General features: G+C 44.7%; 2 protein-coding genes across 5 annotated transcripts in view; both read right to left on the reverse strand.

The window, feature by feature from the left end:
* Positions 1–289: 289 nt before the first annotated feature.
* On the reverse strand, positions 290–5,773 carry COMMD2 (COMM domain containing 2). Its single transcript, XM_075937710.1, has 5 exons — positions 5,400–5,773; positions 4,925–5,002; positions 4,005–4,087; positions 1,438–1,611; positions 290–866 (listed from the first exon to the last, which is right to left on the reverse strand). The coding sequence occupies exons 1-5, from the start codon at positions 5,464–5,466 to the stop codon at positions 669–671; spliced, it is 600 nt and encodes a 199-aa protein (XP_075793825.1). The 5' UTR covers positions 5,467–5,773; the 3' UTR covers positions 290–668.
* A 6,118-nt stretch (positions 5,774–11,891) lies between these two features.
* The window catches only part of ANKUB1 (ankyrin repeat and ubiquitin domain containing 1), a 44,090-nt gene continuing 41,352 nt past the window's right edge, over positions 11,892–14,629 (reverse strand). For 2 of the 4 annotated variants that reach the window (XM_075937707.1, XM_025181158.2), the window contains one exon: positions 11,892–12,665. In XM_075937707.1, coding sequence (XP_075793822.1) covers positions 12,581–12,665 — 85 coding nt within the window. In that variant the 3' untranslated portion in view covers positions 11,892–12,580. The remainder of the gene's footprint in view (positions 12,666–14,629) is intronic. The other 2 variants (XM_075937703.1, XM_075937701.1) reach the window with 2 other exon arrangements.

Consider the following 14,629-nt stretch of genomic DNA (forward strand, 5'->3'; position numbering starts at 1 on the left):
TATTACACATCTTTACAGAAAGATCAACAGTAGTAGAGTGCTTTGGCTAACAAAAATTTAACTTAAAAGTGCACTCTCATTTGCAAGTCTAGCCAGAAACATAGGAAATGCTATCTAAAACAAACAAATGATTTTGTCTATAATGTGACTCTGATGAGATATGGAGCACTAAAGAATTTACTACCACCACTTCAAAAAGCATTCTGGAAGCCACTAACAGAAACTATGACAAGAATTCATTGGTTCTAGAAGCATAATTATGGAAGACCAATCCTGTAAAATATCAGTCTTTCGCAGCTTAAGTGTATTTTTTTATTTTATGAAGGAACACACAAAAAAGTTGCTTGATAAACATAATTAATACACAACTTTATATTACATTGATTTAATGTTAGAAAAGCTCACTCAGGAGAGTTAACTAATGTAGACCTGACCACACTAATTTCTATATATGGACTTAAAGCACAAGATAATTATCCAGGTCACCTCAGGCAGCTGCGGAAAGTTAGCACCAAAGGAAGTTTGGCCTGTAACTACTGGCTCAAGATCCTGGCACAGGAAAGCATTTCATCTGATCCAGATGTTTATTTTCCTCAAAATGTATCTGTGAACATTGTTTTCTGCTTCTGTTTCACAAATTACTTAATGAGATAAGTCACAAATTAATGTTATTTGATGTTGCGCACTATTCGCCTACAGTGATTTGTTTTCATTTCCCCCAAGGCTTGCTCCAATTGCTGAATTAGGTGAACCAGAGTAGCAGGGTCAGTTTGTAATATTTTGGTTGTCTGTTCTCCATTTTGATCAAGGTGTAGCTTTACAGTGACAGCTGGTTTAATTTGTTGTCTCAAACTTCTGCTGGCAAGCTGTATGGAGACGTTCAAATAAGATGATATGGAGAAGTAGGGGAAAAAACAGTAAGAGTTAAAACAAAGAAATATGCTAGGAATCCAAGTATCATATTCAAAACTCAGACCACTTCTACAACTTTATTCATAGAATGACATGTTTACCCTTTATATCTGTATCCAGTTTTATCATTCTTAGATTGCAGTTTGATTTAATTTGTTTTTTACAATGCTATCCTTTGACAATGCTTCATTATATACAACACCAAAGACTTAAAAAAACAAAACAAAATAGGATAATAAAGTTATTCTTTAATATATAAATCTCTGAACTCAACTCCACATTATAACAGTGAATAAAACAATTACATCAATTATTTTGCAACATTAAGATGAATGAAGACTATGGTTAATGCCTGATGCTTTCCAGTGCCGACTGGTAAATAAGGATCTATAAATATTTATATAAATACTGCTGGTCTCAAGCATTTTAAGACAACTGAATTAACCTTAATTTTTCACAACAACCTGTTCTGCCAAAATGTGCTAACATGAAATTCAATTACTTACTAAGACTAGGATATGTTACCTGAACATCTAGTCTCCATTCAAGACTGTGGTAACTGGGAAGCTTTGGTGCCAGTTCGCTAAGAATGCTTCTGATTTCCTTTCTGTTGTCAAGGTAAAGTTGGAGCAATAATTTGTTCAATTCCTCTGAGAATCCCAGAACAAGCACAGAGTCTTGGAAGTCTATCTCAGAAATCTAGAAATTAACAATTTAGAATGAAAATCAGGAATTACACAACTATTGTTGCTATTATGTTACTTGTTCCTCTGAATCTATATATTACAGTCCCTAGTTACAATCCCTTTCATACAGAAATATAAGAGAAGAGTTCCATTGCTAGAACCCATCAAATATCTCACATGTTAACTAGTGTATAAATGCTGATACTATATTGCTATCAACATATATCAACTTCAATAATTACATTCAAATGCACCAATTCAAATATGTTAAAAAGGGCAAATATGCTTATTACTCTGTATTTAATCATTTTGATACAGTTATTTGGAAGAGTTAGGAACCAGATAATGTGTCAATAGAAGGAGCTCATAACACTGACTTCTTGGACCTTGACAGATTGTAGTCAATTTCTAGGTATCAAATCTATTAACAGCTATTACAATTAATAATTATGTACTCTGAAATTTCTAAAATGTTTAAGTATGTAGGTGCTGATGCATCACCAGAACTCTCATTAATCTAGAGTGGCCTTTGTTCGTTGACAGTCCCAGATCAGAGGTTTTCTAGATGTATGATTTATGGTAGTGAGGGGCAACATAGATTTGTGAGTGGGCCACAAGTAGCCCTCCATCTCAGTGTGCTGTAAGATTGTCGTAAACAAAGCGGTTTCTTGGGAGAGCGTAGTTTTCCTAAGTGCATTTGCATACCTAGAATTTGCAGGGTGTACCAACTGAACCATAGCAGTACTTTGAATGCAGAGGGAGACCATGGCTCTCCCAATGATGTGTGTAATAAGTGCATGTCAAAATCTGGCAACCTTGTGCATGGGCAATGGTAAACAAAATGTAATGTGGGCCACACGCAGAACCCCAATGCACTGCAGGTTGCCCTCCACTATTTTATGGTGTGGTTCAGTTTGTGTTATTCTGGAAGTGGAGATGTGCTTGAGAGAAGAGTCTTCCTTTTGCACTAACAGCTTTCACATACTATAAATGTTCAATGGCAAGCTCTGTCCCAAGCTCAAATTGCCAATCTAATGTATTTCATTTTTCAACCTTACTTCACAAAGGAAAATATTTCACTCTTTTCCAAGAACTGGAAGCAATACCAGAAGAATGCAAGTGAATGAAAGTTAACGTAGAACTATCCCTGCTCCACTTCTTTCACGTTTGCAATATTCGAGTATCCTCTTACTTCTTGAATAGTCTTCACAGTGGAAAGGCAATTTATACACTCACTAGCTACATCTAGACTGGCATGATTTTGCGGAAATACTTTTAACGGAAAAGTTTTTCCGTTAAAAGTATTTCCGCAAAAGAGCGTCTAGATTGGCACGGATGCTTTTGCGCAAAAGCATCCATGCCAATCTAGAAGCGCTTTTGCGTATAAAAGCTCCAATGGCCATTTTAGCCATCGGGCTTTCTTGCGCAAAAAATTAAGGTGCTTGTCTACACTGGCCCTCTTGCGCAAGTATTCTTGCGCAAGGCTTATCCCTGAGCGGGAGCGTCAAAGTATTTGCGCAAGAAGCACTGATTTTGTATATTACAAAGTCAGTGCTCTTGCGCAAATTCAAGCAGCCAGTGTAGACAGCTGGCAAGTTTTTGCCAGTCTAGATGCACCCTGTCTCTCTCATTTGCCTGTTACCTTTTATAGTGATTTAATTAAAACCTCACAAACTAAGCAGCATCAGGCCAGACCAGTAGTACCCTAGGTAGTGATAAAGAACACCTACTTAGAGGATTTAATACTGTATGTATTTAGTACAGCTTTTGAACAGTGTCAGAACTTTAAAAAAACAACATGGTTTTCCTTTACTTACAGTTGGATAGTTATTTTAAAATCATTATTCTTCACATTCTTTACTTTGTGTGTTGTTGCTATGCAGTGTTTAAAAAATTTAACTCCAGAGCCACTGAAGAGGCACATTCTAAGCAAAGTGAAGTGAATCACATATACCATTGGTCTCCAACCTTTTTACACCCAAGATCACTTTTTAAGTCTCAGAACAGGTGAAGATCTACTGCCCCGCCCCTTCCTTGAAGCCCCGTCTACATTACATGAGGAAATCTAATGTAAATGTACTGTGCAGGTGCGCAGTTCAGAGCGGGCTCAAGAGCTACTCTTAGAGCCCCTGAGATCTACCGGTAGCTCGCGATCTACTGGTTGGTGACCACAGACATATACAGTGCTTTAGGATTCTTAATATTATAATACTGTGTGAAAGTGATGTTGCTTTTATACACACACTTCAAATCTCCCATCATCAAGAATGTGGAAGACCTGGTAACTTGGATCCCTTGTCTAAGAGTTTCCACATAGTATAGGAGCTTTAGTTTTCCAATAAAATAAACTGGAGAGCTCCTTTCAAATTTTTACCTACAGATTTACTGTCTGGACATTATCCTTACCATGAGTTTGGAACCTTCAGTGAGAAGATATGTTAATCCTTCTACTCCATGCTGAATAATGTCACTACTAACATTAAGTTTTCCTGAAAAGAAAACAGATATTCAAGACAAGACAAGGTGTATAGGCGTGGGCTATAACGTATAGGACATGTAAATAAAAAAAATATTTTTAAAAGCACCACAGAACTAGTACAGACTTAAGCACTCATTGCATTGTAATGGGACCTGCAAGAACCCTGCAGAGTTTAGAAAAGGCATTAAAGTGACATCAACACAAACAATTAAATTATTTAAACCACAGTTACAAGTATAACTTATGATTCCTATAGATGAAAGATTTTAAAAAGTAGCATTTTCATATGGATTTTATTTATGCATTTGATAATCCTTTGGGGGTACTGTGAATTTTATTTCTCAACCTCCAAGTTAGAATCTACTAAGCAGACATTTTTATCTTGATGGTTGGATGGGCCTTTCACAAAGCAACAGAAAAGAGAAATATTTTTTGAAAATCAGGAAAGTGTTACCATAAAACAAAAATTGGAAATGAAATTCAGAAGCAACAGAAAATTATTTTAAGTATATATAGCAAATTGGTAACATCTATTTAAGGCATCATGAGGTTACATCTGACCCAAAGATATTTCTGGATTTTATATTCCTGCTCAACAATGTAAGCCCCTTCCATATGAAATCATCAGCAACAATCAAATCCCTTGTGGATTTCATGGAATCGATGGCAATTCTCCCTTTTCAGGGAAGAACATTATTACGGCGGATCTCTCTCTTTTTTGTGTGTGGTTATTTTAGATTTTATTAGTTTTTAAAATTAGTTTTACTTTTAAATCAATTCTGACAATTCCCTTCAGTCCAGCAAAGTCCTAGGCAGCATTACCCATCAGCCCTTCTCTCGCTCTTACTTGCGGCTCCTTCGTAGATTTTCGGGTTGGTGCCTTTCCTTAAGAACTCCACCGCGATACGGCCAAATTCACCGACCACTGAAACGAAAGGAGAGCAACTCTCCACAACCTGCCCGCCTGACGCCGGAGCTGGGGTAACTCTGGGGCCTGTGGGGAGGCAGGGAGCAGTTTGTGGGACACCTCGGCCGGGCCTCCCTCCTGCAGAGCTGTGCCGTGCCCGCGGCAGAAGGTCCTTAGGGCCCCCTTAGCCACAGCAGCTCCCAGGGACCGGGCGACTGTGGTAGACTCCTAGGGCTGGAAGAGACCTCAGCAGGTCATCGAGTCCGGCCCCCTGCCCAAGGCAGGACCGGCCCCAACAGACCCCACGTTGCTGCGGGATTGGGGGCCGCTGGGGGGCGGGGGGAGCCCGCCCAGGGCAGAGTAAGGGCGAGGGCGGGGCGGGGCAGCCCGGGGGGGGGGGGGGGGCGAGCCGGACCTGCGCTGTCCACCTGGGTCAGGAAGCCCAGGTGCTCCTTGTGCTCCTCCGACAGCACCAGCAGCATCTTGCCCGCGGCCTTCCGCCTGCTCCGCTCCAGCCCCGGCCCCGGCGCCTCCCCGCAGTCAGCTGACCCGCTCCCTGTCGGGTGGCTCCGGCAGCTCGCTCCGGCCGGCAGCGCAGCCCGGCGCTCGGGTTCCGGGGCAGGGGAAAGGCCTGACCCAGTGGGGGCAGTTCAACCCCCAACGCCTGCTGCAGCCCGGCCCTTCCGCCCCGGGCTCCCGGCAGGAGGAGGGTCCCCGGGACTCGGCCGCTGGTTCAGCCCAGGCGCTCTCAGTCTGGCCGGAGCGCGCTGGGCCCGAAGCGGGGTCTTGTGTTCCCCGCAGCGCTGGGCTCCCGCCGCCCGGCCAAGCGCCGTGACTAACAGACCCCCCCGCAGGTGGGTCCCCAGGCGCTCAGGTTTCTCCTGCGTGAGAGCTCGGAGTAATAGAGCCCTGCATGTCCGCGGACAACTGCTTTATATCGCATTCGTGTTTATGGGCGTGGATATCCGCAGCTCATTTTTGCAGGTCTGGATGCAGATACAAACTTTGTATCTGAAACCCTACACATTTGCGGCTATGAGCTTTGAATCCCGCAGGTATCTGCATCCCTAGCTCATTTTTCAGATACAGCTATGGGTACAAATTTGGCATCTGCGCAGGGCTCTGTGGGTTAACATCTCCCCAGAGTTTTAGGGAAACCGTTTCAGTGTTACTACTGATTTATAGTTTTGTTAATTAGCACAGTTAAGGCTTGATCCTGCAAAACATTCTCCACTCCCACTGAGGTTAATCAAGTCCAGCAGAGCTTCACACATGCTAAACACCCTACAAGCCCTGATTAGGACAGAGCTAACTATTAGCTAGTTTCAAACATTGTTAATATTTCTGTGTGACAGGTACCTGTACTTCACTTCTAGCTGTCAATTTACTGTAAATTATTCAAAAGAAAAATGAAAGAATAAAGCAACTAATATTTATTTCTAGTGCTCTATGTACTTCCTCTTCTGCATGTGACATATCCTAAAATTCCCACAGCTGGCCAATTTTATTTGGAAAGAAGGTCACTTAAAAGTGGAAAAGGCCAGCAGATAACCAAGTAAAATATTTGCAAATTTAGTTTAAAATTCACCCATAGATATTTCCCCCTTCCACCTCCAGTTTTTAACAAATCTGGTGAAGGCATACAATTTGCTTATCCCTAGATCCACTCTCCCCTCCAGAAGGGGTAGTAGGAAAACAATGAGTCTAATGTTCTTTATCAAGCGTTTGTCCCTTTTGTCTATTTTTCAACTATTGGAAACATTAATAAACAAAATAATGTTCCAAATGAAATCATAGACTGGAAGGAATCTTGAGAGGTCATCAAGTCCAGTCTCTTGCACTCATTGTAGGACCAAGCACCATCAAGACCATCCTTGACAGGTGTATGTCTAACCTGCTCTTAAAATCTCTGGATGTTTCCAACTGCTCTGAGAGACTTGTTTGGAATGAGTAGGAGAAAATCCTTTTCGTTTAAACAGTATCACTCATCTACTACAGGGTAGGAACTGCAAAATAATGCTCTGATAGTATCATTGTGAATAGCTAAAAACAATTATATAAGCAAAATAGATCAGAATTTTATTTTACCAAAGCTCTACAATGACAGTATGCATCTTTGTGGCTATTTTGTTTATTGATGACATTGTAATTCCTAAAAAGCACAGTCTAGTGCAGTATGACCACAACTGGGCCAATTCTTTCATACCAGAGCTGACAAACTGCCACAGATTTAAATGGGAGGTGGAGCAGATCCTAGATTCATAGTAAAAAGGTAGTCACCAATTTGTTTTAATTACAAGTGTATATATGTGCAGCACTGAACATGAAGACACTATATGCCATTGCCTTCAAAAGAAGATATGTAAGAAATAGAAATTGTAATGATTTTTATTTTACAATTCTGTACAAAAACAATATTATGTTTTGTGTGCGTGATTCATGTTTCCACTGGTTGAGAAAAATGCTGAGAAGTCAAAATCACAGGCAATATACAATGTAATAAGTTGCTAGACCAACATACATATTTCAGTTAGGGGCTTTAAAATGTATGTAATTTGCTAACCATGTAACTGCTGAAAATTTCAGCAGTTACACGGTTATATGAAGGATGACTCCCTACCAGTCTGGGAGCTGGTGCACCCCAGCCTCCGGCTTTTAAACTGGCTCCCCATGCATACCAGCTCCCACCTGCCACCATGCACTGGGCTCCCCAGGAACTGATACATGCCAAGAGCCGGCTCTTGGTGAGTACTGGCTCCTGCCTGCTGCCCCACTCCCCAGGAGCCAGCTGCTGCCTCTGGTATAGAGGCAGCAGCACAAGGTGGCAGCCAGCTCCCAGCAGCTGGACTGGGAGCCACATGTAATCGTTTGGATAACTGATAACCTCATGCTTACTGGTTACCCATTTAAATGAGCAAAATGCAGGACAATGTAGCACTTTAAAGACTAACAAGATGGTTTATTAGATGATGAGCTTTCGTGGGCCAGACCCACTTCCTCAGATCAAATAGTGGAAGAAAATAGTCACAACCATATATACCATTTAAATGAGCATACTCTTACACCTCTAATTCCAGTTGTGAATTTAATAGCTTACCTGACCATCTTTTATCTCATAGGAATGAGGGGGCTGTGGAGAAATACACAGGAAGACACACACTTCATTCTTACTCCTGCTTCCTATAGAATCAATGATGGTACAATCTCAGGGCATGTCTATATGCCCTGCAGTTCAGACTAAGAGGTTGTGAACAGCAGTGCACACCAAAATCCTGTGCTATAACTCTCATGTGTGGATGCTGTGAGCATGAACTAAAAGGTTCCCAGTTCTGTTTGAAGAGGACTACATTAAGGTAAATGAGAAAACTTTTCATTCATGCCTGTAGCATGGGGGAGTTACGGCACAGCACTTTGATATGCACTCATACCCTATAATCTGAGGCAGGCAAAGCAGTGTAGGCAAACCCTCAGACATGATTTTATCACTGTTTTCCCCCTGGAAATATAAAATCTGAAAATGCTACTTGTATATCGTGGACATTTTGAGAATTCCCAGAAGTTAGAGTTGGAAATTATTTATTAGGCAATCTAGCCTATGTGCCTGCCAATACTGGATATTTCATTTTATAAAATGGCAGAATTTTAAATGTTACCCTTTTTCGTTGTATATTTTACAGTACTTCTAATTCAGTTCATATGACAGCATGTAATAGAATATTTCACACTAACCATAGTTCCTGTTCTTTTCCCATTTAAGTCAATACTAAAACTGTTTTTACTAGGAGACAAATCAAGTTCTGTTCCCCAACATGCTTTGCAGATATAAGTTTACAGTTTCAGAGCATGTCTTCACTAACCGCAGTATTGACTGGCAACAATCAATCCAGCAGGAGTCAATTTATTGCATCATACTAGATGCGATAAATTGACTATCGAACACTCTCCCTTCAACTCTGGTACTCCACCAAAATGAGAAGAGTAGGCAGAGCTGATGGAAGGGATGTGAATGTTTAACTAGCTAACTGGTGGGGGCTGGAGCAGCTCCCTCCCTGCCACAGGCAGAGGGCTGCTACAGCCCCATAGAGAGTGTGCCATGGACAGGGGCTGCTCCATCCCAATCAGAGCAGTCCCTGCCTGTGCGGGGGGGGGGGGGACACTCCAGCCAGGCTGGAGAGGCCCCGCTGCCAGTCTGCCCCTTTAATCAGTTAACCAGTCAAACAAAACATTTAGCTAGTTGAACATTAAATGGGGTTTTATACCAACAGGAGAGCATCAGCTGCTGACTTACTGCTGTGAACATACTATGTTATTCACGTAGTTGAAGTTGTGTAACTTAGGTCAATGGCCCATAGTAGTATAGAGAAAGTCTCAGTTAGAGCCTGATCATGTTAACTCTTACTGTGATGGGCTGGACCAGGCCCTGAGGCCCCTTCCGGAGGCTTGTGGCTTTGCCACACCCTGTACCAAGAGACTATAAAGAAGTCCTTTATGCAGGCTAGAGTGGCAATGGATTAGGGGCTGTGAAGGCCCTATAAAAGGAGCTGCAAAGCAAAGCAGCAGTCAGTTGAAGTGTGGACCTCAAGGGATTGCAAACTGGGTGAGGGGCTGGCTGAGACTTGGAAATAAAGCCCGGAAGGGAGGGCAAAGATGTTACCACCAGGAAGGGAAGTCCTGAGGGCTCCACTGTCATTCAGAGTGAGGAATACACATGGGACACTGCAAAGGGCCCGTATTAGAGGTGCACCCTGGAAGGAGTTTGTTCAATTGCACACAGTATGTGACTTGGCTGGAGGGCTGAGTCGCCAAAGAGGCATTTAAACAAGAAAGTGCAGGCACATGTACCTGGCCAGAGAGGGCACTTGTAGGAGGTGAGTGCTGCCCTGTTACATTCACGCCAATAAGTCTTATTAATTATAACCTTAGCTGATCAAGTCAGTGGCTAATCATCTCTGTAATGTGATAGGAGTATTAACTTTTTAAACTCCAATATTAAATGACTGGGGTCAGACAATAAAGGCCAGGTTGACACTCAATGTTAAGTCGATCCATCTAAGTCACTCAACAGAATGGAAAATTTATACTTTGGAGTGAAGTGTCTAAGCTGTTCTATCCCCTGCTGTAGACAGCACCAGGTGGATGAAAGAATTCTTCTGTTGACCTTGCTATCAGCTCTCAGGGAGGTGGATAAAGTACACCAATGAGAGAATCCTTCCCATCACTGTGTAGCATTTCAAATGTAGACAAGACCTACAAACACTACTGTTCACTGCACATATACTGCAAGTAGCACAAGACTAGGAATATTAAATATCAAGTAATTAACTAATTGAATAGTCAATGCATTTTTGCATCCACTATTCAATTAGTCAATGGGGGCACCTCCGCCTTTGAAGTGTAGCAACAGCCTTAGGCACTTCAAAGGCGAAAGCGCTGCGTGGAGGCCGAGGTTAGATGGGGAACTGACCCCGGGCTCCATGAGGCACTGGCTCTTTAAAATGCCATGGGGAGCCTGACGTCAGGCTTCATGCAGCATTTCAAAGCAGAAACGCCGCATGGAGCCCGGGCTGTTTTGAAATGCCGCGTGCAGCCTGGGGATACCCCAGCTGACCCCAGGCTGCCCTTGGCGTTTCAAAGTGGCAGAGCCGCATGGAGCCCGGGGTCTGGCCCCAGGCTCCATGCAGCACTGTCACTTTAAAGTATCCCCTCCGCTTCCTCCCTCTTGCTGTCTTTTTTTGATAGACGCAGGGGAAGTAACTAGTTGACTAGTTGTTCACATCCCTACACAAAACCCTTAACTTAAACAGAACTGCACAATATGTATTACTCATACAAGTAAGGTCTGGCAGAATGAGGATGTTAAATAATAAACATCTCAATGGAAGAGAGAAGGAAAGTATGTAAGAGAGAAAAGATATATTTGCAGATGAGACTTAAAAAGAGAATACAGGCAGTCCCCGAGTTACGCGGATCTGACTTATGTCAGATCCGCAGTTACGAACGGGGCTTTTCTCGCCCCGGAGGACGGGAGCGGCGGGACGCCCAGATGCGCCGCGGTCCGCTGCCCCCGTCCTCCGGGGCGAGAAAAGCTGCTCCCCGTCTCCCTGGTCTGCAGGGAGACGGGGAGCAAAGCCTTGGAGCACGCAGCAGTGGGGACAGCCTGGGCGCGCTTGAGCTGTCTCCCTGCGGGCGTGCTCCGCGGCTTTGCTCCCCATCTCCCGACCAGCAGACCAGGGAGATGGGGAGCAAAGCCTCAGAGCACGCCAGCAGTGGGACAGCCGCGGTGCGCCTGGACTGTCCCGCTGCCCGCGTGCTCTGTGGCTTTGCTCCGCGTCTCTCAGGTCAGCAGACCAGGGAGACGGAGCAAAGCCGTGGAGGACTTGGGCGGTCCCGCCACCCCCGTCTCCGTGGTCTGCTGGGGGGAGAGGGGGTGCAGCTAGTGCCCCCCCCCAGCAGACCAGGCTTTTCTTGCCTACCCCTGGGGCAGAGCAGCTGGGGGCTGCCGGGTTGGTCCCGCAGCGCAGCTCCGGACCAACCCGGCAGCACCCCAGCTGCTCTGCCCCAGGCGTCCTGATTCAGCCGCTGCTGGTTAGTTTCAGCAGAGGCTGAATCAGGATGCCTGGGGCAGAGCAGCTGGGGTGCTGCTGGGTTGCTCCAGTAGCGCCGAGGAGCCGCGCTACTGGAGCAACCCAGGAGCACCCCAGCTGCTCTGCCCCAGGCGTCCCCAAGTTAGCCGCTGCTGAAACTGACCAGCGGCTGACTACAGGAAGCCCGAGGCAGAGTTGCTCTGCCCCAGGCTTCCTGGAATCAGCCGCTGATCAGTTTCAGCAGCAGCTGACTTGGGGACGCCTGGGTTTCTTAAGTTGAATCTGTATGTAAGTCAGAACTGGCATCCAGATTCAGCCGTGGTTGAAACTGATCAGTTTCAGCAGCGGCTGACGCCAGTTCCGACTTACATACAGATTCAACTTAAGAACAAACCTACAGTCCCTATCTTGTACGTAACCCGGGGACTGCCTGTAGTGGTAAAGAAACACAGCATAGCACACTGTTCCAGATGGCAGGAGCAGCAGAAACAAGTTTTTTTAATTAAAATTAGTTTGAAATTATTTTAAAGATAAATGGAAGATCTTTAAACTCCTGGGGAGTGCTGAACAATGAAGTCTGCTAGCACACAGTACAGGTTCAATGGCACTAAAACTTAGCACTAGGAAATGAATTTTTCTTTCTCACAGTGGTGCTACACAATGTTGAAAACCTTTGGTTCACACTAATCTAATAATTTTTTTTTTCCTTTAAACATGTTACGTTAAGTTTTTTCAGAATTATTTTTGTCAAATGATCTAATCTTATCTTCTTTAGAGCTACAGTGACCAAATATCTGTAACAAAGCCCATAGCATCCACTAATGATTTATACATTTTCTTTGTGTAATGTGTTACTTATTAAATATACCTCCATTAACCATATCTGTGTATTATGTTAATGGAATAAATAGAATTTAGGATGCTTGTCGAATAGGACAGCATTGATATTGTTAGAAGCATCAAACATAGCCTCTCTTCCCAAATTACAGTTCCTTGACACACTAGGCCTTTATCAGTACACAGGTTTGAGAACACTCTTCTTAGCTAGGGTTCTGGCAATTCCCAGTTGTTGAAGCCATGGTTTCTCTTTAAATGCACTGCAAAACAAGTGACAGGACAAATTAACTATTTCCTTTTATGTATTACGTCTGATGCACTTTTAGCACAGGCAAAATTTCAATTGACTTGACTAGGAATTTTGCCCAAATAAGCAATGCAAAATCAAGTTCATGATGTACAATTCTTCTCAATACAGGTTGGACCTGCCTTATCTGACACCCTCAGGACCTGACTGGTCCTGAATCAGAGAATTTGCCGGACCAGGAAAGGTTCCCTGCCACAGCCCCTCAGCGCTGCCAGCTCTGGGACCCCTCTCATTCCTAGCCCTGGCCGGCTGGAGGCTGGTTGCGAGCTCCAGTGCTGTGCTGTGCTGCTACGAGTTCAACCCTGGCCCCACGGGCTGCCAGGGGCTGCAACTGGCTCCGGCCCTGATCCCACTGCCACAAGTTCCCGGAGGTTTATCGAGGGCTCAAGCTTGGAATTCAAGGCAGCCCATGGGCTTTGGCCCTATGCTACCTCAGGCTGCCCAAGACTCTGGCCCTGACCCCGCGCTGCCACAGACTGCTGGTCCTGCTGCCGCGGCTGCTGATGGGTCGAACTCCTGCCCTGCAGCAGTCTGCAAGCTTTGGTCCCGCTCCCATAGATTTTGCCGGACCAGAGACTGACTGTTTGAGAAGTGCATCTTGTAGTGGCCTATCAGTATGACTATGCACAATTAGTTGTTTAATTTGTACAGACAATACCATGATTCTGTGTGCTGATAAAGTCGTTGAATGTGCATATGATATGGTTACACACTGAAATGCTGTAGAAATGGGCATAAATTAGGTACAGGATTGCTGACAGGAAATATAGAAAGTCAGTTAAATGTATAGGAAATAACAGTGAAGAATACTGTAGATTTTATACAGTGATAAAACAATTTTTCACACATCTTTTAGCTACAGAGTTCATCTGTCTAGTACACTTGCACTAAAACTGACACTCTCTGGTCTGGCAACATCTGTGGTCTGGCACGATCTTGGATGTTCTTGGGTCAAAGAGCACAGTAGCCTAGGGCAGGAAGGCTAGCCAAAAGCAGGGCTGGGATGAAGTGACAGGATGGAGCAGGAGTTGGGGCTGGTGGCAACCCTGAGCAGCCTGCAACAGAGGAGCTGGAGCCAGCAGCAGCTCCGGGCAGCCTGGGGTACTGAGATCGGGTCCGGGGCAGCACCCGCAGTGCAGGACTGGGCAGTCAACAGCTGGGGTAGTGCAGGGCCAGAGCCAGAGCTCTGGGCAGCCCGCAGTAGTGGGGGCAGAGCCTGGGAGCTGCCACAGGACAGGAGTTTGAGCCCTCAGCAACCCCCGGCAGCGGGACCAGGCTTGGAGCTTGCAGCAGGCCATGGCAGTGGGGCTGGAGTCAGACCTGCAGGAGCGCAGGGCCGGAGCTGGAGTGTGGGCTGCAGGAGCCTGCAAGCAGCCTCCAGCTAGGGCAGCAGCAGCAGGGCCAGCCAGGGTTGGGAGCAGTAAGGGGGTCCCCAGAGCCAGCAGTGCTGAGGGTTGAGGGCTGAGGGGCTGTGGCAGGGAACCTTTCCTGGTCCAGCCAATTCCCCGATTCAGAACTGGTCAGGTCCCCAGAGTGACGGACCAGGGAGGACCAACCTGTGTTATGTTGATAACCCCCAAAACCTCATTCACTAAGTATTTATTAAAGCATTTTATTATATTACTATATGACTCTGTCAAGCTAGATACATATATTGCCAGTACTGCTATTAATATATTTTACATTGAAATCCTCAAGGTTTGCTTAATACTATCACCTAAAAAGAAGCAATCCTACAGATTCACGTGTCTACCTGCCCTGCTGGGCTCATACAAAAATCTGACAGAATCTTCCTGGCACCTATTACTAACAGCAACTCAAAATCATCTGTTTTGACATTTTTCTGCCCTTGAACGGTTTCACACCCATCTTCTTCCCTTGAGAGGAAAGGGGTCCACCCTCCTCCCAACAGTTTTA

The sequence above is a fragment of the Pelodiscus sinensis genome, chromosome 10 (assembly GCF_049634645.1).
Source record: "Pelodiscus sinensis isolate JC-2024 chromosome 10, ASM4963464v1, whole genome shotgun sequence".
Lineage (NCBI taxonomy): Eukaryota > Metazoa > Chordata > Testudines > Trionychidae > Pelodiscus > Pelodiscus sinensis.